Genomic DNA, 21,588 nt, shown 5'->3' on the forward strand with positions numbered 1-21,588 from the left:
GCCTATCTCTTCACATTTTATCTAAACTCAAAAACACACACACACACGTGGACACTATGAAATGAACGCACAGGTTCGCCACGGTCAAGGATTGCTCGATCCTCGCAAGGATACACACTAACCGCACCCAGTCACCTTACCAGTTTTAGCTGGCCACACAAAACTGTTGCGATAAATCACCGGGAACGTGTGTCAGAGACGGCACCAACATGTAAAAATATAAGTACAACGAAACAAATTAGTTAGCTTAGCCTTTAAAAAGGAAGGCGCGCGGAAATCGCGCTCCAAGTGTTTAGTTTTTCGCAAGATGGCGTTAGAGCTTCAGTGATGATGGTTGGCTTGTGCACTGGGCAGCTTCTCACGAGCGACTGAACCGTCCTGATGATGCGGAGCCCTCAGCACGGGTCACCTGCGCAGACACACACACACACACACACCCACACACACACACCCATACATACACATACACACAAAGATGCGCACGCACGCACATCCCGCACAGTACGGGCGGCAGAAGGATTTGCCACCGGGCCCTTCCCCTTTCTGCAAGCCACACACACACACGCACACGGGTAAACGAGCGCGCACACACAGTAGCGCTGCTCATGCATCGCTACCCTTCCACAGGCGATCCCTACACCGGTGTGTGCGCGTGGGCCTTACCCTACGTGGCGGAAAATTGGTGGAATTTCCCTTCATTTTCCTATGAAGGCGGAGAACCTTATGGGAAAATCTGTTCCCACATATCGCACCGGTTCACGGTGAGCTCATTTGAGGGAAGCCAATACGAAAAACACACCAAACGAAACCCAAAATAATAATAATAATTGGCTACTAACGCACCTGGAGGGATGATCCTTGCGGTGTTGCTCGTTGGGCACACCTTGGCCGGTCGTCCGGTGCCAGCGGTGCCGTTGCGTCGCCGCACCGGCGAGCTGTGTCTTGCGTTTTCGGCGCTTGCGAGTACGCTGCTTCGGGCGCGTCCAGCGGTACGCTGTACACTGGCCACCGGGGGTCGTTTCTTCCGTTCGTTCGATCGTTCGTCTAGCGGGCCCGGACGTACTTGCTGCTGTTGCACGGCGGTCGGTTCGGCTGCTTACATTTTCTCGCGCTTTGCGACCAGACACTGGACCGGGCAAACCCCCAGTACACACGTAGTTATGGAAATCCAGGAAGAGACAAAAAAAAAATTGGAGAAGAAAAATGAGGTTAGGGCATCAATGTGTCGAGAAATTGCCCCAAGAAGTTGGTAGAGCCTTTGCTAAACTATCGAAGCGAACAAGACACGAGTGACGGTTTCCCTTTTTCCAGCGTTTGCGTCTATAAGGGCAAGCTTTTCCAAAAAATCTAGTCGCCCCAACTCCTGCCAAGCATTCCACAAATATCCTTGTACCCAGTGTGTTAAGCCTCGCTTTACCTAGCGACTTCACCGAGACACATTAGCCCCCGAATCGCGACTAGATACCGCCAAAAACGAGCTCTGGCTGGAAGCGGTGGAGTGTGTGTGTGTGTTGATCGTTGCGTACTATGCTGCTACTGCTGCTTCGCTGCCACTGCTGACTGGTGGTTGGTTGTTGGCGGCAAACATGACCTGCACCAAGGCGTTATCCACCCACCCCCCCTCCGTGGGCCTATGTGCCTGTGTGGGTTGTGCTCGTTCGATTGAGGTTGATGAGATGCGCCACCTCGGCCACTTGAGTGCAGCTGCGTTGACTCGTCGGCAGGATCTCGTCGCAAAAACCATCAATCCCAACTTGCACTCATACAACCCACCCACTCACAATCACACATACACACATGGGCGCGCGCGCGCGCGCACACGGACACACGCTAGTGCCCTCGTTCAAAAGCACAATGAGACACCGTGGTTTTGCGGGTGGGGGGGAAAAGCCTGACGGTTTTCCTTTACTCGATTTTTCCCGATCACGTACGTGTGAAGCCGAGCGCAACGAGCGCGAGATGTGCAAAATTACAGACGAAACTCTCAGCCACCCCCCAAAAAGCCACCGCAAAAAGCGACGCGCACACGCTGCTACACAGGTTTTGCGCACGAGCTTCGTCCTACCGTGTTTTCCGAGGGTGAGGACATGGATCTCTGGACGAACCCGTGTTAACCCACGCACGTCACTGACCCAATACCGCAGCGTTCCGGGTTCGTGTTCCGTTCCCTGCGCGCGCGAGAAGATCGTTTGCACAAGTAAATGCGGCGAGATTCAACACAACTGTCACAATCACTGTTTTGCAGCGGTAAAGGGAATAAAAAGGGGGGGGGGGGCGCCCCAGTGAAAGACCGATGGGGTCCGAGCGAGAAATATAAAAGGAGAGGAAGAAGAAGCGAAAAAAAAAAGGTCACCAACGGGCTACTACGGGGGCTTGTTGTGCGCGCTGCCACTCTTTGATGCTGCTTAAACTTCTACCGTCTGTCTACTTGCTGATGCTGCTGCCGCTATATCACTGCCCTGCGCTCTGTTCTGACTCTTCCGAGCAACCGTGCGTTCGCGATCCGCTCGATGGGAAATCGAACCGTTTGTCGCTCTCCGCTCTCATATGCGGCCGCTCTGCTCGCCCGTGCACTGCCGGTCTTCGGTCGGTTTCGCTCGCGCGCACGATCTGCGCTCTCACGCCGCTCAGTTGGCTCTCCCGTTTGCCGTACGCTCTCCGGGATGCGCCACCAATTACGCTCAGCCGCGGCCAAGCACAGAACACTCTCAAAACTCAAAACGCCCTTCCCGCATCGGCATACGGTTGGGTGTTGAAGTGCCCAAGCCCTTGTGCTGCAGCGCCCTACTCTCCGCTGCTCCCAACCTCCGCCCGTTCCCAACCCTTCCCCGGAGGGAGGGGTGGAGGTCCCAATGCATAAGAGCGCGAACGGCTTCGCAAAACTGCATCGCTTCATTCAACCAAACCCCAGAAGCCGCCGCCGGCCAGAAAGAAACGTTCAAAAAAGGCGGATCAAGGAAGAAGCAAAAAGGCAAGGCAATAACGAAAAAAAAAAAACCCCTGGACGAGATGCAAAACTGATGCTGCCCGCGGGACCATGTCCGATAGAGGGAACTCCTCTCCCCCCCCCCCCTCCCCTCTCTTAACCATCTCGTTTTTTTTGGTTTATTGGCCGTACGCGCGAGGGTAAAGCAATTATCGCGCGCCTGGTACCGTTGGCGACACCGGTCGGTACACCGGCAGGTATGACGTTCCCGTACGTGTCATCATTAGTCCATCCGTGTGTTTTGTGTGCGTGTGTGTGTGTTTTTTTTCCCCCTGTGGACTACTCACGCACTCGCGCACCAAATCCGTTTTACCGTTTTCTGGTGCTACTTTGCTGCCAAAGTAAGTGTAGTGTCCTTCGAGTGTTGGTGTTTGGTTTGGCAAAGACTGAAGCTCGAGCGCCGCAACGAGCAGTCGTTCCACCAAGGTGGAAGCAAGCGAAAGTGATCCTGTCGTCGTTTTTGGAGAAGATCCAGCTTGCCGTCCTGATATTCGGACAAGGTAAGTAAGGGGATTGATGGGAAGCGCACGAGGGGGCGGGGGGGGGGAGGGGGAGAAGGGGGGTTTGTGAAAAGGTACAGGAGAAGGTGTTTATCCCGAGGTAACCCCTTTTTAACAATTCTCATATCAGCTGGAACCTTCCTAACTTCACAATTGGAGCAGCTTATTAAGCGCTGCTTAGAAAGACTCGGACCCGAAACACGAAAAGCCCCCACCCCCCCTCCCCTGCTCAATTGTCTAATCGTCGGCAGAGGAGTGATAATCATATCCACTCCCCCCCCCCCTCCCTGCCTCCTTCCCCTCTCTCGTAACTCCCTCCCCCCCTCCCCGAACCCCCGTCAAAGCTTACCTTTGTGCGAGTTGCAAATCATTCGCGTTGTGCGCTGATTCGTCCCACCAATGACAACAACGGGTTGTGATTTGTGTGCCGTTGCGTGCCTTTCCTGTTCGTTCGTTCGTTCGTTCGCTTCCTCGCGCCTCGGGGTGGTGCGGTATAGTAAGCTTTAGGGTTTTGATAGTGGTTTGTTGCTGGATGCTGCCGAAGATGCTGCTGCTGCTGTTGCTGCTGCTGTCTTTGGTGACTACCTGGTGCGAAAAACTACAACCACTCGCCTTTTTGCGCGAGCCGATGATAAATTGTCTCGTTTGTCTCACTCACACGTACTGCTTCTACCAGCCCTGGGGTGTTCGGTGTGTGTGTGTACACACTGTTATGTCGTGGAAAAGGTGTCGCTGGGCGGGTGTAGGTGTAGGGTTTTGTGGGATAGGATGGTGGCGACCACACAGCACATCAACCGTCGCACCTTGTGACGGGCGCCTCCATCCAAGAGGGAGGGAGAGGGAGGGGGGAGTGCGTTTCGCTCGCACCGATCTTGTATTAGTTGCCTCTCTGAAAGTGTGTGTGTGTGTGTGTGTGTGTGTATTCTAGTTAGTTTTCTTACTTCTTATGATACAAAATGTTCCCCCAAAAACGTTCGTTGTACTGCTTTACCGTCGAACGATTTGTTTTTCCCCGCGCGTGATCCCCCTGCACACACACACTCGTTTCCTCCGCTCGCTGGCTCGTATTTCGTAGGTCGTGGTAGTGTGGTTCGCTTCCGCTTGTTTTGAGGGGGTGGTGGAGGAGGGGGGAAGGAAGGGTGGGTTTGGTAGAAAAGTCGCGATCCTTAAGTGTAGTTGTGGATGTCGTCGTCGTTCGTTGTCGTCGTCGTTCGATATGTGTTTGATCGTGCTGGCATTAGCTGCTGCCCCGGCGACGTACTGCTGCTAGTGGGCGGCTGTGAAGTAGGAAAAGATGTTTGAATAGAGAAGGCAGCAAATACTCCACCACAAGCACACACACGAGCAAGCATAAATTGACATATGTGACGTGAAGCGCTTTTGCTATACGGAGCGAACCCGATCACGAACAGACCTTGACAGATGGATGTGAGGGGGGAAGGGAGGGGGGGGAGGCGAGCAAAAGGGCCACAGTGCGGAGGGGGGATTGTGAGTAGATCGGCGAACACATATTCGCCGATTATCGAACTACAACACAACGGATCTTTATTGCTCCGTCATCTTACACACTCAACCAAGTACACAAGAGACACACGCACACACACACACGCAGTCAAATGGTCGCGGCTAAGGTGATGCAAAATAAATCAAGAACCAAGAGCCGTCTTAACGAATCGCACACGTACTCCAGCCAGTAAGTGATCGTGCACAATTAGCCACCCTTAACGTCACTTCACCTACCCTTTGGGGGATGATGGCGCCCGGAAGATGGCGCGCGCGCGCACACGAGCACCTCCTCGCACACGATCGAAGACTCACCGACGCCTGAGGCCTAAAACCCCCTTTTTCTGGGAAGCTGCGTGCGTGTGTGTGTGTGTGCTCTGTATTTCCGGTTTTTTTTGACGTTTTTGTTTTTGCTCCTGTCTCGTCTAGCCGCTCTTAATCTTTCACTTCGCACGAACGAATAGTGCAATTTTGGAGGCTCGCCCTGGCCTGCTGCTTCAGTGCACCCTCAGGACACTCACACACGCACACAAATACACACACCTCGGTACCTTTGGGCAGCACTCGCGCACCGGTAGGGTTTTCGTCGCACAAATGTCTTCCGTCGTTAGTGGGTCGTGCACGGTCACGGTACATCACTAGCTGCGCCTGGCAGTTCTGCACGTCGATGGCTGCATGCTACTACTGCCGTGCCGCGTGTTTGGTTATTGGCGCTACGCGCTTCTGCGGGCGGCCGGTTTTTGCGCTTTGCGCTCGGTGTCCGTGCTCTACTCTTGCTCTCTTGGGTGAAAATATGAGGAGAAGAAAAAAAAGCTTAACATCAACACACACACACACGCTAGCAGAAAATTGGTAGACGGTACAACCACCGGGGGGGGGAGGGGGGTGAGGTGTTCTCGCATTATCGCTCTGACCGACTGACAAAAAAACCCATCCATAAGGTGCGACGCTACCACGGAAGACGAATGGTGGCGTGCGCGCCTGCAAAACACACTCTGAGACACTTGCGCAGGCGTACAGCAAACAGGGTTTTGGTCCCATATACATTCCCCCTCCTCCCCCCCCCCCCCCTTCCCGTTTTCCAACAGCATCCCTTCTCCCTTGAAATCTAGCGTTACCTTACGTCACCCTGTACGAGGCTGGGTCTCTATCCCGTGAAGAGTGTCTTAATATATATACGTCGCAACGATCGTAAACATCGTCTGATATAGATTCGCTACTTACGTTACGTTACGTCTGCCACTACATTCATCTCAGCCATACCCTCGCCAGCATCGGTCCCCTTACTCCATTGAGACACGAGCTCTCGCACCTGCGATAGCCGAATCTGGATTACTACCTAGCGAAGTTTGAAGTTGTCCAAGATCAGTACCGAACAAGATAAACCCGTAACCAAATTGTCCAGAATTCCCAGCGAGATGATAGAAACCTGGGTTTCCTGCCCCCGCTGGACCCCAGCCAGCCAGGGTAGGACACAAACCCGTCAAATCACGTGCGCCAGAACACGGTGACAGTATGTGGCCACCGGCCGCACCGTTTCTCTGTCCGCTTATCGTCCGTGCAGTTATACAGGTCGGCGATGAGTTTGCACTCTGCCCGTGCGCTTCCAACGTTTGTGTGCCCGAGATTAAAGGACAAGATTTATGCGGATTGTTTTTTTTTTGTTGTTGTTGTGGCTTTTTGTTTCTTGATGTGGGTGAGAATCTTTGTTGGAGCAGAGAGAGAAAAGGAGAGGAAGGGGAGGGGGAGGGGGGTGTGGCTCAGAAGACCCAAGTTGACATCTGTGCTCCGTCAATTACTTGCGCCTAATCCACAATATTGCCGGCTGCTCTCATTTCTTTCGCTTTACGAGCGCGGCGTCACATTCCATTCCGGCGGTTACAGGGATGGGCCATCGGCGCATGATGGCGCTGATTGATGTGATTGAGCCAAACTCTTAAACACCCCTCACCCCCTCCCGCCCCCATTCGACTATTGCTACTACCTTCCCGACCCGAGAGTTGGTTTTGTCAGTCTATTCCAATACGGTTTTGCCACAACTTTTTTTTTTCTCCCTTCGTCATAATTGTTTCGGCACGACGCCAACCAACATTTGCCCGCCAGTTGTTGCTTTTGTTTTGGCTGAAAACTGGCGAGCAGGGAAAAATTACTTCGATAAACCTTAGTCTCGCCTCCCTCCCCCCAGGGGGGGAGCACAACTTCAGGCTCGGAAAATGGGACCGAATGGCGAATTGGAAACCCACACCACACCTAGAGCACCCAGCGATGATCGAGGCTTTGCATGCTATCGTCTAGGTTTGCGGCGACAGCGCTCGGTAGGTGTGGTTCGTACGTCAGGATTCGCGACAAACGTTATGCGTCATGTAGAGCAGCCGCAACGTCAGACGGTTGGGTCTTTCACCCGCTGCATACCAAACCACATTCCTTAGCGATGATACATCCAAAAAGTGAACCGGGAGCGATTGGTTGGGGGATAATGCTTTTTCTATTTATTTGGCCACCAAAACTAGTTGCTCGGAGTTTGCAACGATTGTGCAATTTTTTTTTGTGTGATTGTGCTCGTATAAACCTACCGTGCTAAAGTAAATGTTGGCTCATGAAGAAAACAACAACAAAAAAACTAATTATATTAAACAATACTCGACCTTGAAGGGCGATCGGATGCCGCATTCCAAACAAGCGTGCAAGTAGCAGCAGCAGCAGCAGCCCATTGTGAACTCCGCGCGGGGAACCTGACGATATCCGAAGGACAACTTCCCGACACCGGGACCGAACCCGATGGGTAATTCCGGTCGTTAAAAAGGTGCGGAGCGTACCATATTTAATTTCCAAAGCAAGCAGATTGTGAGGCACCGGTGTTTCGGTACCTGGCCGTACCTGCACGGCCGGTTTTGGAAGGATAATCGGTAAACCGTTGGGCCGGTACAGAGGGGCGCGCAATATGCTAAATCGCTGGAAAAAACCAACAATCTTCTGCCACCGAAACCGCCTAAGCTGCCATACTGTCTCCTGGCGTTTACCTCGCTCCGGAGGCCATCTTGTTTTTTTTTTCTCTCTCCGATGGTTGATGGTTGTTTTTGTTGCTAGGAATCCTTTTGCGCAGCAGCAGCAGCACCCACTCACAACAGGAGCAAATAATTTTACATAAGAAGTTAAACAAACACGATCGCATTGCCGCCGTGCAAGCGAAAGGTAGGGCAAGGATGGTAAGCGGATTACCAATGAGGACTACTCATCTGTGGTTTGTATGTGTGGGTGTGTGTAGTGAGTTGGAAGGACATTCGAGAGTTTGTACTGATGTGAGCTTCCTGGTTGCTGTCGCTTTTTGCGGGAGCCTTTTTGCGTTTGTTTTGGTAATAAAAACGCAAAGCTCGGGCGAGACGTGGCTAAAGAAGAGGGCCGACTCAATGCTAATAGATTCACACCTCAATCCGGTGCTGTGTGTGTATGTGTGTATGTGTGGTTGTGGACAGAAAGCCACATGAAAGAGATCGTTCGGATGGGACGGGTCCTGGTCCTCCACAGAAAGTCATCCAGGGTTTTGGTTGCAAGGTAGCAAGTATTAGTACCGGAAATTCCCGGGACCCGGCTTTCAGAGCTACCTGCGCGCACTCGTTGGGTTCGACTGTGGGAGAGGAGCACCTGTGAGACATAATTACCTACGGGGCAGAGACGTTCTGCCGTTCCCTTACCCTTGAACGACGATCCCGAGGACGATGTTAGCGGACGGGATTTTCCCACCATCGAAACGACGCAGGACTCGTCGTGTGTGCTTGTGGGTATTTCATCGACACATCCAATTGTGCATGCAGAGTTTGTTTTGTAAGTCGTTTGGAGTTGATTTTACCACCAAATCCATTACGAATACCGCCCCGGAGCGGCTTGGCGCGTGTATGCTCCAATTGGGCGACACCAGCCGAAACGTTTTCGTTCTGCTCGGTGCTGCAAAGTTGGGGGAAAGATGCTGCAGCCGATGTAGGTCACATTCACACCCGTGCGGTTGATATAAGATCTTCCTGCCCACCCTATTACAGGATTAGTCGGCAGACAATACAAATGATCCTGCCAAGTTGAGAGAATAACAACTTTTTCTTCCTAACATCCCAACAAAGAATCGAATTTTTGTTGTGCCTCGTTCATTCTCGCACGTTGCCCAACCCGATTTATGAACCATTTTTGTCTGGTGAGCGTGTTTCCGCATTAGCCAGGAATTAGGCAAAATTTATTGCCGCGAAACTGGTTGGCACATGGTTGGAGAACGAAGCCCTTCAGCCCGGGGACGGCGGCCCGTTTCGCAACACATTTTCGGTCGGATGGGTATTAGAGGATGATGTAGATGCACATTCCGCCCTGAAGATGCCATCGCTAGAATGGGCTTAGCGTATCGTAGCCCAGCATCCATTAATTAACCTGCAATAGTTGATACCATTGTTGGCAGTCGTTACACAATCTCGGCGATTGTGGGAGGTTTGCGAGCGTTGGGAAATAATATTGCGACATCTTTTGTTTCTAGAAGTCGGGAATTTGGTCTCCTGATACGCGGAATTAGGTGCATGCAGCACCGCAGAGTTTCTCACTGTCATTACCACATCTTAAAGTCGCACCTTCAAACAAGAGGCATTAGGCACAAGCAGACTGACATTAAAACTGCGAACGTATCCTGGCATCACTGCCAGATGCGTCCGGAATGATCGCCGATAAATTGCGGACGATTGCGACCTCACAACTTCCGACATGTCATTAAGCGAGAGGCACAGTTTTGAGCGTGGATTGGATCGGCACACCGAAAGTACGGCCAAGTCTTCGCCCTGCGCACCATGGCATCAATTTTGGAGCATCTTTCGTACCGTTGCGTGCCGCATTTTGAGCGCACCATTGGAGTGATGCTTTCTCGCTCGCTTGCCCCATAAAACCCATCCCCATCGCGAGTGGTTCGTTTCACTCCTGGTTCGATCGGTACGGTTGCTTAACGCATTTTTGTCTTCGAAAAGCAGAAGAAGAATTTGTGTTGCGTTGTGATTTTCCGCATCGCCAGCCCGTTCTTCAGCATCCTTTCCGCGGCCCCTATTCAACTCCGCACAACCGTTTCACACATGATCGTTGCATTATTATTATTTTTATTAGCAACTGGCTTGCGAGGCTCTCCCATTTCCGTTTCCAGCGTGTTTCGCCATGCTTTCGTACATCGTCTGATACCTTCTTTTTTTATTCATGCTTTGCTGTTGTTTTGTGGTTCGAAGTGCGATGAAATCGATACGGAACATCTTTTATCTCGTCCGAGATAACCGACCGCAATCTCTACGGTCCGCTCTCTGAACGCCGTTCAGCATTGACAGGCGACGGCGGGGTTTTTTTTCCTTTCTTAAATTCGTATTTTCGCCTCTTTTCACACATCACGATCAACGCTAGCCGAACGGAGAGAACATCTGCGCGAGAAATGCAGTGTGGCTGACACGAAGTGTCACAAGTGTGAAAGGGATTTATTTAGTGTCCAGTGTTCTAAGCTAAGTGTTTACTAGTGTCCTTACTAGAGGATGAACCTAACGAGCTGATCGAGATGACGTGGATGAAGGAAGATGATCTCTTCCCCCCGAGACGGAACCTTGGTAAAACTACCACCATAAATTGGCCCTATGAAGGAAAGAATTATCCCTCATCTGGTGCACGTCTGACTGAGGAACGTTCCCTATTATAAACGCAGCTTCTTACGTTGCAATTTTGCAGATCACAGCTTCGGTGATACAAGCTTTTGGCTGTCAGTATATTTGTCATATAAAATCAAACTATTTAAGGCCGAGATCGTTTACGTCCCCCCCCCCCCGCCCCCAAAATGAGGCTTTAAATGGCCTCTTTTCAATGCATTCATTCCCTATTACTCCTCTCTCTATTGGGATTCAATTCTTTTAACAACTCTTTTGGGGAGTCGTTATAATCAAACTAAATCGAAAGAGTTGATAGTCGCTGTAGAGGTTGAATTTTTTATCAATCAATTCTCGCAGGCAAACATCAAACCCTGCATAGTGATAATAAAAACACCCAAAGGAATAGTTTGACAGTTTTTGAAAAATTTTTGAACCTCGTATCACTTCACTACAACCAGCCTATACGCATAGGTTGAGTCGATTTCGTTTGCTTCTTCCCTCCTGATGCAACCAACTCCCTTCCAACTGATTTTGCATTGTGCGTGTGTGTGTATGACTGGTATCTGGTTGCGCTTGCATCCGCTCCCCACTGCAAGCCGTAGCTGGGATCCTTCCAAATAAGGTTAAGCAATGGGAAGGGGGGGTGGGGGGACGAATGTTTCGGGAGCAGCTTGTTTGATGCGTCGTGCCGTGCGTGTGTTGGCCCGATGCCGACTTCCTACCCTTCCCCCCCTCTCCCCTCCCCCACACACCCTATCCAACATCTCCCCTTCCTCTCTACTTGCAGTCATTTGTGCGCCGAACCGAACCAACCCAAAACTTCACACGCGAAACCTCGTCCGCAAGACGCGCAAAAGGCCCCATCAATTCGTTTCTTTGTCACACGCACACGCATTATGCTACGATCGAAACGTTGCATATCTGCCCGTGTGTGTGTGTGTTTTTTTTTTGTTGTTGAAATTCTCTTTTGCGGGGGTTCACTCCTTCCCGTCACTGATCAGAACAGCTGTGAGCGAAGATTAGAAATTGACTGTACGCCCACCGTCCAGCAGAGGCCACCGCCAAGCAAAGTGATTCTTCCGAACGGAAACGGTCGCCCTGCCCGATCGTATCCACCGTTCGCGGAGGGTTCCGGCTCGCAAAAACAATTTCCCCGAGCAGATCGTGCGCAACGGTGCTGTCGTGGCGCGAGACTCTAGTGGCCGGAAAATGTGAACCCTTTTTTGTTGGTTGCGCTTGTGCCGCTGTAACAGAGCATGACCTTTCGCTTAGCCTTGGGAAGCAAGAAAGGGTCGGGGTACCAGACGCTGGCGTAAACTTTCTCCCCTTCAAAGAAACTTGACCGATATATCTGTGCTGCTCATTAAAAACAAGGTTTGGTTAGCTGTTCGTTATTGTGCTTGTCGTAGGCTTCGGCGGTATTAAATGGTGGCGCCATCTCGTTCCCTCCCGGCCCAATTTCATGCCACCCGATCAATCATTCATCATCCGGAATCTTTGAGGCCGGCCAGTGAAGCCAAACAATGACAAACGCCTTTTTTGTTTAAGGCTTATTTCGATTTATTCGCGAACCGGGCACAACAGATTACGGCAATCGGTAATCGGTTCGGAGCACACGGAGCATAGTGCACCGTGCAAGAGCAGGCACGAGCGCGTGTGTGGGAGTCCGATCGATTCCGGGAATGATTGATCGGCATGGAGACGGAGGCGGAATAATGCCCAAACGAAATGAATGGCCCCAATATGATTAGCCGAAACCATGAAACACACACACGCGCACACACACATCAAGCCAGGGAAGAAGAAATTGAAAGAAGGAAAACCCGAAGCCAATCGACATCATCGTGCATTGTGCTATTAATGGCGGCAGCTGTAACACCTGGGATCCTGATGCCCCAACCCAGTCGGCAGTGTGAACAGTGTGTGGCGCCGCATTAATCATGGTGGTTGATGCTTTGTGTTCGATCCTACCAGCGCTCCAAACTGCTCCCCTCCGGTGACGTGTTGCAAGCAAGGTCTTCATCACCCACCCATTGTCTCTACCCGGTAGCCCACTTTCCGCTCAATTCCGCTGATACTGTGGGGAGCGCTTTAAAGACATCCAATGCCAAACATGGCTGGCTGCGAAACTTCCGGAAAGGATCTGAGCCAGCGAAGAGTATGTCGGTTGATGGCTGGATCATTTCAGGATCGCTTGCATCCAAATCCTACGATTTGCGAGGAAAACGATAAGGAACTAACAGGGTCCTGAGATGATTTCGAATTCGATTCCTTATAAATCGTTTGATGTTACGAAATTACATCCGATTTCAGGTTCTTCGTCCACAAAGTCGCCCTTATGTCAACCATTCGTAAGTCATAATGGCTGCTAATGGTCTCCATTCCTTTCTTTTCGGACGTTTTTCGGGTGGCCTATTCATTGGACTTCCCGTCAATCTAACCTCTTGCTTCGGCTCGGTCTTACTTCGTTAAGAACACACTTGCGGAGGCTTGTGCTTTGCACCCTAGCAGCGAGTGAGGTAAATCGCAAACGGTCCCGGTGTCCGGGACCAGAAGTCATTCAACTTGAGCCAGCTACGAAATACCGGTGGATTGGCATCCAGGAACAATCTTGCCGTGCGCCCATGCGGTTCCCTCTGCCCATCGAGCGGGCAATCGGCATCTCATCGGGCGCATCTTTAACCTTGCTTGCGCCCTTGCCGCATTGGAAATGGGAGCGAGATTCCAATCCGATCCGGAGGAGCCCATTTTTGGGCAGGGGGTGGCTTGGCCCCAGGATGCCCGAGCAAGGTTCCGTTTTTGGTGCGGGCTGGCGTCGCCGTATGGGCTTGATACGCTCGGAGCAGGAAGCTTGCCGAACGACGCAGAGGCACGCACAAAAAGGCACCGGAGAACACAACCAATGTTGGTTGCCATTCTTGCCAGTGCGGGTATGTAGAAAGCGGCTATGATTGAGCTTCAACGCTGGTACGTTGGATCAACTGACAGCTGCTAGATGCTAGCGGCAGCGGCTAGCTGGCAACTGGGGCTGGGTGGCTGGGCCAGCTAAAGCGAACTGAGATGGGAAATGGTGTGCGCGAGAGGGCAAACCTACTCGCAGCCCTCAGTTGGCTGAACATGGCTGGGCCGATGCAAAGGTACGCCGCTTCAACAGCCTCGGGATGCGAATGAAAGGAGCAAGTAAAAAGAAGAACCCATTGCCAGTGTACGATACCGATCGGTGTAGAAGTGGCGTAGCTGGCGGACTGGAAGGAAGGCCGGAGAAGCCGGAGCGAGACGAGAAGAGAAAAAAGTTGCTCCGCTCCAAAAACCGTGGCGACACTTTTTGCCCAAAAATGGTTCGAAAACGCAGCGTCCGCTTCCCAAAGCTGGATCTTATGGGAAGGAGGGGGGGGCGGGGGTGCCTTGCACAGTGCATCCAGGGGCCCCCACGGCGAAGGGGTTTTTTCTGCTGCGCGGGCGTACTGTGCACGATCGGCTGTGCTTGTGAGCTCTGCACTCGCGGTCTCCCGTCCATCACAGTGCCCTTTTGCGTCCAAGTTGCGCACAAGCTCTTTCACCTCCGAGATTACACGAGAAGGAAAAACATCCCAAAGTGGGGAGCAAAGTTCGTCGCTCTTGGGAGATGCATACATCCGGGCGCCGGGGTCTTAGCTCACGCGAGGGGAGGGGGGGGGGGTTCTCTACACGCTGAAATCTCTATCCTATGGGGTTGTGTGGCAGGCTTCAGGAATGTTGGCTTACGCCTGGCGTTCTTCTTTGCCCTCGGCAAACCCCGGGAACGGTGTGCAGTTGCCATTTTTGGAGCAAAACGCCCCTGCCCGTGTAAGGCAGCTGTTCGTATCCCCGGCTTTCCAAGTGAGCTATTGGTTCACTGGGCTCACTCCCGGGGACCGTTTGGGGCTATTTGAAGCCATAACCCTCCTTCCCTGCACTCCGTCTTTGCACTTTTGTTTGGAGGAAAAACACGTTTCGAACGAACTAGATCTACCATCAGCGTGTTTGTGAAAAGCAGTTGGTCTATCGCATGGTTTGCGTTTTATTTTTCCTTCTCCAAAATGTAGTCTCTGGACGCTCCAAGTGCTGTTTGTTTGCTGCTGTCACACCCAGGAAAGGACACCCAGTGAATCAGTTTCGCCGAGAAGGAGACTAGCCACTAAACCGTTCTTGGAATCTTGTTCGAAGAGTAACTTAGGCTTCCAAGCCCATTACTAGACAGAGCAAGAAGAGTTTGAAGGAATTGGGGCGGAAATCAGTTTTTGAATTCGCTCTAATCAGATTTGAGGATGGATCGGACTAAGGAAAAGTGTTACCAGGCCATCGATTGGTTTACTAGGCTCGCTGATACCGTGTAGTTGGATAGTCAAGTCCTCACACCACGTGGGAACGCAGTCCGGATGAGATTTGAACCCCGGCTCCTGCCATGTGAACTATCCAACTACGTGGTATGAACAAGTCTAGTAACCCATTCGATAGTCGGCTTGACCTTTGAATGAAAACCTTGCATTGTTGGATTGATGGGCAGTTTTTAGCGTTAAGCCCACGACAAGCGATGCTCAGCATCGATTGCTTGGTGCATTATAATGGGGATTAGTATAATTTACGCACAACTATTGCAAACCAATTTGAGGGGCATGAACGCGCAGGGTATAAAATTCCGCCACAGCTTCAGCTACGAATAAATTAAGCAAGGGACAATCGTATAAAACGACGGATTAAAACGTTACTGGCATATAGAAAATCCAACCAGAAGGACTCATCCGTTGGATTGGCTTTTAAAGGTTTTACTTCACGCATAAAAACTATGAGCTACGAATCAATTAATTGCTTGCTACTTTAAACCGTCAACTAAACTCTCCGTGCCTACCGGTGCAGTCGGTGGCAAAGAATTTCTATTTCCATGCGGGCTGATTGAGCTTAATTACCGCGCAAGATAAGGACTGGCGGCGGAGTCCTGCCAGCTTTGGCGTGTCACAATTATGCCCAAGCCTTTGCTGGACGAAAGATAAAAAGCTGCGGTAATAAAATAGAAAATTAATATTGCCGTTTAGCGTCCGGTTTAGCGAGAGAGAGAGAGAGAGAGAGAGAGAGAGAGAGAGAGAGAGCGCTTTGAGGTTGCACCGAACGACGTTTCCCATATTGAAAGCTACGATCGGGTGCCGCTCGTACCGTAACCGCAGCCGGCTTTTGCTGCAGATGGGGAAGCATTATGAAATGCAGCCTAGACAGGCCTAGGCCGCTACAAATCGAGCGCAATCATTGTATAAATCTGCTCAAAATATCGCGTCTCGATCGGTCGCTCCCGTTTGACGAGTTTTGTTTGCACGACCGCGCACTGCATTATCTGCAGGCCGATAATGATGTCATGGTATCGAAATTAAATTTCCGGCTTTAATTAGCTCATCCTTAAGCTCATCCGTAAGGGTTCACGGGAGACGTAATATTAGCGGAGATTAATCCATTGCGCGCTGCTTTAATGGTCGTAACGTTTATGAAGCACATAAAACCTCACCCGGCGGTCCCCGAACCGGGGGGACGGGTGGCCATGGTGTAATGCCAATCGCGGATTCAATTACCCGCAGCGTTCCGAAGACCACCGAACCCGGACGCTCGTTAGCTGATTGGAAAATTATTGGCGTTATTAAACAGTTTCCCGGCCGGCCGGGTTTATAGCCCGGCTTCGGCGTACAAGCGTAGGTTTTATTATGATGTGCAAGGTCCCTACGCTGCACCGGAGGGATGCGCTTCAAGTGTGCACATCACGAAAGTGCGGTTCAAGTGCTAAACGGCTGTCCAATGCCGTCCTGGACACCGGGACGCCAGGGTCAATCGAATCGCCCCCTCTTGTAAATGAGCGTTGTAAATCTGCCATCACCGAACACCTCCAATTCCGGCAGGACATTCGAGGTTGGATGTAACCGGGCAGTAAAAAAGAAATTTATTCCTTTACTACACCCGCACGTACACGGTACGGAATGCGCAACTCGTTAAGGTTTACGAGGAGATTGTTTTGGTTGTTTGAGTTGAGCAATCACGTCGCGTGATTGCAACGCGGGCGTGTGGCGTGAGCATTCTATTTTCAACGGCGCGTTAAGGTTTAGCCTGACTTATCCGTTTTTAAGTGTTGTCTGTCTGCAGATTATAATTGCAATGCATCAGTTTTTACGAGCGATAATCAAAACAAAATCAACGTACGTACGACGGCCGTGCAGACGTTTAGTAAACAAAGCACAATAAAGCTGTCAAATTGGTTGTAGCGACATTTGATCGGTGACACTTTGTTTACGGGAAGCTGTCTACACGCTGCTGCCCCGCGAGTAGTCAAGACGTAAACGCTAACCGAGGGTAATGTTTTGCTTGAAACTATCGGCTAGGTGGAGGAACAAATAACAAGGATGCAGTTGTAAGTGACGTGTCGCCATATTGTTTAAATTCTTCGTGCAGACCAAACAATAGTTGGCGTTGCAGTGCATTGCTACGTATGCCAAATTGAAATGGAACCATGCTACAGGCGATGGCTGTGGCTACGTTTGACGGCGACTTCCGTAAGCAATGGTTTATTTATTTGACTTAAGATGAATCCCAGATAATCTAAGAATGCGATTTGAGCGCGAAACGTTGGAAATGCTTGCTAGGGAAGCTATCTCTCATCGATCGTGTCTTGGACTTTGTAAAATAAGTAGAAACTTTATGTCTTAAAACCTACCTACAAGGACCTACAAGGACACGGCAGCCAAACGAATGACTTACTCGACTAGTGACTGGCGTGATGTTTGGCCCTGCGTGCTATACTTAAGTACAGTACTTACATTACTGCGTACTGTACTGTAAGCTGAAGGACGATGTTTATAAATTTAGCAATCTAAAGAAAAAAAGACCTAAATAGATCCTCCATACAACACAACACATTTGACAGCGGTATGTCCAGTGTGTTAGCAGCTAGGAAACGTAGCCGTTTTCGGTACGATTTGTGTCCGACCTACGCCTATCGGATAATCACCCCGAACGGGTACACTACTTCTCCTGTGCACACCAGTGTCCACCGTTATTTAGACCCTTTGCCTGTTTTCGCTAGTGCGTTCCGTTGACCAAAAGGCGCTGTCAGCTAGCCCAGTGGTTAATGAATAAACAAACTCGCGGCCAGCATGATAAGGTTATCTATCGCCCTTTTGTGATTTATGGAACGGCAGACGGAAAGGGAGGAATACATGGATACACACACACACACACATACATACATACACATACAGGATTTAGCGAAACAAGTAAACGCCACGGTGGCGTGATTGTGCGGTAGGTAAAGGAAGTCGCTTAAAAAGGGTTGATACCGGAGATAATGGTTGGCGCCTGTGCCAAACCGTTTCCACGCGCTGCTTTCGTTACGGCGAGGAGGTATGGGTTGGGGCAAATATGGTGCGGAAGCTGTGGATCACATTCCGCACGCGAGATGAACCTCAAGTTTTGCGGTAAGAAAATAAAAATAAAAACCATCAGCGTTTGCTGCCAGAATGTTTGCCTAACAGTGTGGGTAGGGGCCCTTGTGGGAAGGATACCAGCTGGGAGCACTAGATTGCAATCGATCCATCATCGGAAACGAAGTAATAGACGGGTATATGCACGTATGGCGTAACCTGCAGCAACATTGTATCGTAACTCCAGCAGGCTACAGGGGCTAATAGTTTGACATTGTCTAGGCAGGTCGCTTTCCATCCCTTGGAAGGAACCCCTGCAATCTACGGAGGCCGGGTGAGGGTTTACGGTGGTTTTGCGGTTGGCTGATAAGCTGGCATAGTGCGTAACCTCGATGCGTTTTTATCTCCCCGAGCATATCTTGATATCCGATATCGCAACAAACACACACACACACATGGCCAACGATGGCGCCTAGTATGAAGCTGGTTGGTGTGTAAGACACTGTTTTGCTAGCTCCAATTTTTATCGACATCCAGTTGGCATTCCCCCTAGCCCTGGTGTTAGAAACCGGGCAATTAAGATACGATGCGTGCGTCCGGTTGTGCCAACCTACGCACGGAGAACATTTGCTCGGGTTTTGTAATGAATTCTTCACCTTTACCAACCGCAGCACAATATTGGAGAGACCCACGGCGAGACACTCAACATGACGCACAAACATTAAAGCAGGACACTTTCTAGCGTCCTCAATGTGCTGTCCAAATAAGTGCATGATGGTCCCACAGGGTCCGTGGGTCCAACGCTCCAAGTATCTGTCGGCATCCCAGACACATTCGGACAGCCGTGTTGTGCGGTTTTGCCCATCCAAAAAAAACAAAAGCAGCATCAAGAAAACTTCACAAAGCGTTAGGTTGCGTGTTCCGGTGTGTTTGTCTGCCTGGTGGTCAAATATTGGCTGCTGTAGCTAAATATTGTACGGGGTCAAGACAAATATGGCGGAAGACTGTCCGAGCGTATGCTTCTTGGTCGCACGTACGCATCACCCACACGTTTATGGTACACACACACACACATATACACACGTAATGTACTCATGGGAGCGCGTGGAGTGTTGTGTTGACAGTGGCATCTTCATTTCGCTGCCTAGTGATGTCCAAGCCCAGCGGATGCCTTCGCCGTACCGATTCTTTCCTCTGTTGACCTCGCAAACAGTTGTGCGAGGCAGCGAGGCGATACGCTCCGACTGATGCGCGCGGGGTATGGCAGCCTCGCGGGCCCAGCCTTTGCACAAACCACCCTGATGAGCTGTGACTAATTGGGCGATTGAAAAGCAAGCAAGCATGCAACTGCTCGCGCACGCCGAAGCACTCGTGACTAGTGATGGGATGGGTGCTTCTCTCTGCCCATCACCAGTCGTGACAGGCGCCAGCCGTTCTCCAAATATGGCGCGAAGGTTTACCGGGCGGACGTGTCGTATTTGTCGCAAAAAAAAAAACTGAGAAGCAAAAGGGAATAAACTTTCTTCAGCCATACTTCAGACACTGTGCAAACAGACAATCGTCTCGCTCTGTTTGAGCGCGGGTGTAAGCGTGCCGGGAGAGATGATAGGAATCGCGGCTCTTGCTTGAGGTGTGGACTACGGCAAATCAGAAGCGTCCCCGGTCGCGAGACTTGCCGGGGACGAGGGTTCTAGAGCTTTATACCGCTTCCACCATTAATCAGGCATCGTGACGCTTCTATCGGTATCTATCGCTTCTCGATTCCACGCGTGATCGATCGTCCCGCCCCGAACTGCTCTGGCCGATGCGCGTCTGTCAAACGATGACGGATCGACTTCCATATATACACGCGTGTGGGATAGTTTCGGTTTTACGGACGGTATAGCCCACCCCACCTTGGTGCAGCGTTGTTTCGGGTATAAAGGTCGGTATGATCGTGCCTCGTGAATCCGGATATGGGCCCGTGATCCATTGTGTCTTGCTCCGAGGGAAAGGATACGCAAACTGCTGGACGAGCGAGTGGAACTTTAAAATAGAAAAATACCACCCCCAACGTTTTCCAGCGGGGGAGGGAGACACGCGTAAAGCGTCGGACGATTTTTAGACTAAATTTATAAGCCAGCAACATTGATGGCCAGCCATCGAAGTTCATCAGCTAATGATGTGCCATTAACAAGCGACAGAGTCTGAAGCTCGTTACGATCTACAGGCTTGTCGCTTGTCCGGAATGTCTAGTTCTCCACCAATCAAGAAGTGGATGCGTCCTGCGGATGTGTAGTGATTTTTCCGTTTTTATTTATACTTCTGTCCAGTTCACAATTGAAAGGCGGCAAGAACGAATTTAGAGATATTGCGTATCAGATCTGGTGGGATGTGAAAATTTCTGTTCCAACCTTGAACCGCAGTAGTAATAAATGTTCTGAAGGGGGCAGCCCGGTGGTAGAGGCGACATGGACGCTTTATTAAGCCGTATTAATTGTCGATCCGGGAGGCGGCTCATTGGTAAAGGCGACAGCGGTGCCAGTCTTTAAACGGCAGGACCGGGGTTCAAATCCCATCCGGACCCTTCCCCGCCAAATGTTATCAGCAAGTCTTAGTGAGCCATTTCGATTAAATGCCCGGCGTGACCTTAAAAGGTATTCGATTGAAGCTGTTCAACTGTCAAAATTGCATCTGATTCAGCCAAATTCAAGCAGCAGCCTAACTTCTCTTTCCATATCAGTACTTACCGCGCACAGTACTGCACAAAACGCGCATCTCGGAATGACGCATCGGGAAGCTCTTCTTCCCCCTCTCACTCCCTCCCTCCTCCCATCCTCCATTCTCCTCCTCCTCACCCCGTGTTCCGTTACATCATGTCCGCGAGTGCGAAAAAATCGTGTGACCGTCCTCGAACCCGATCCGACCTGACACCTGACAGCAAAAGCAGCAGCGGGAAAAGGCGAGGAAAAATTGCGTCGTTTTATCGAAACCAGCCCTGTTCACTGCTACCACTCCACGTCCACTTCCCAATCGCACAGCGGTGTGTGTAACCAAGCAGGCAAAACAATCTTTATATATCAAAGACGACCCTCCGAGGGATGTATGTCTCCGGCAGGAACATCTGTGGCCGGTTTGATGTCACAAAATTTGTTGTTTTTTTTTGTTGGTTGTAAAGTTTTCCTTTTGCCGCGCCTGCTACTGCTACGGTTTTTTCCCGTGTGTCCTGTTTGGCGTCGCGTGCCAATCGTTATGTTTCGGTTGGGGGAAAGAAGACATTTCGACCACCAGTTTTTTTGCTTTGATTTGAGATTTCACAGCGGTGCTCATCTAATATTACTGATGTACGTGTCTTGTCGTGTTACCCTTTGCTTCTCCAATCCCCCTCCTTGCCTCCCCCCACAACCTTTTAAACGATCGGTGATGTGGGGTGTGTTCTGGGTCTGTTGAAGGTGATTCGCCAACAGAGATGAAAAATGGTTCCCAGGCCCATCCACTTTTACAACCACTTTACCGCCGACCGGTGATTATTCAAGGATCAGCGCGGTCTGTCGTACCGGCATTAG

The 21,588-nt window shown here is 50.8% G+C and overlaps 2 protein-coding genes across 2 annotated transcripts in view; both read right to left on the minus strand.

Annotated features, from left to right (window-relative positions):
- The window catches only part of LOC126568277 (armadillo segment polarity protein), a 369,973-nt gene that overhangs the window by 143,467 nt on the left and 204,918 nt on the right, over positions 1-21,588 (minus strand). The window lies entirely within an intron of this gene.
- On the minus strand, positions 96-3,898 carry LOC126561423 (uncharacterized). Its single transcript, XM_050217563.1, has 3 exons — positions 3,836-3,898; positions 844-1,126; positions 96-163 (listed from the first exon to the last, which is right to left on the minus strand). Exons 1-3 carry the CDS (start codon positions 3,855-3,857, stop codon positions 118-120), a joined length of 351 nt encoding a protein of 116 aa, XP_050073520.1. The 5' UTR covers positions 3,858-3,898; the 3' UTR covers positions 96-117.

Source organism: Anopheles maculipalpis, chromosome X (genome assembly GCF_943734695.1).
Source record: "Anopheles maculipalpis chromosome X, idAnoMacuDA_375_x, whole genome shotgun sequence".
NCBI classification, from domain to species: Eukaryota; Metazoa; Arthropoda; class Insecta; order Diptera; family Culicidae; genus Anopheles; species Anopheles maculipalpis.

Bases quoted from the DNA above. Each gene is read 5' to 3' on its own strand.
- LOC126561423 (XM_050217563.1), bottom strand. From the start codon at position 3,857: ATGATTTGCAACTCGCACAAAG. The intron at 1,127-3,835 runs GTAAGCTTTGAC...TGCCCGGTCCAG, and splicing joins GATTTGCAACTCGCACAAAG to TGTCTGGTCGCAAAGCGCGA. The intron at 164-843 runs GTGCGTTAGTAG...TTATCGCAACAG, and splicing joins CGCAAGGATCATCCCTCCAG to TTTTGTGTGGCCAGCTAAAA.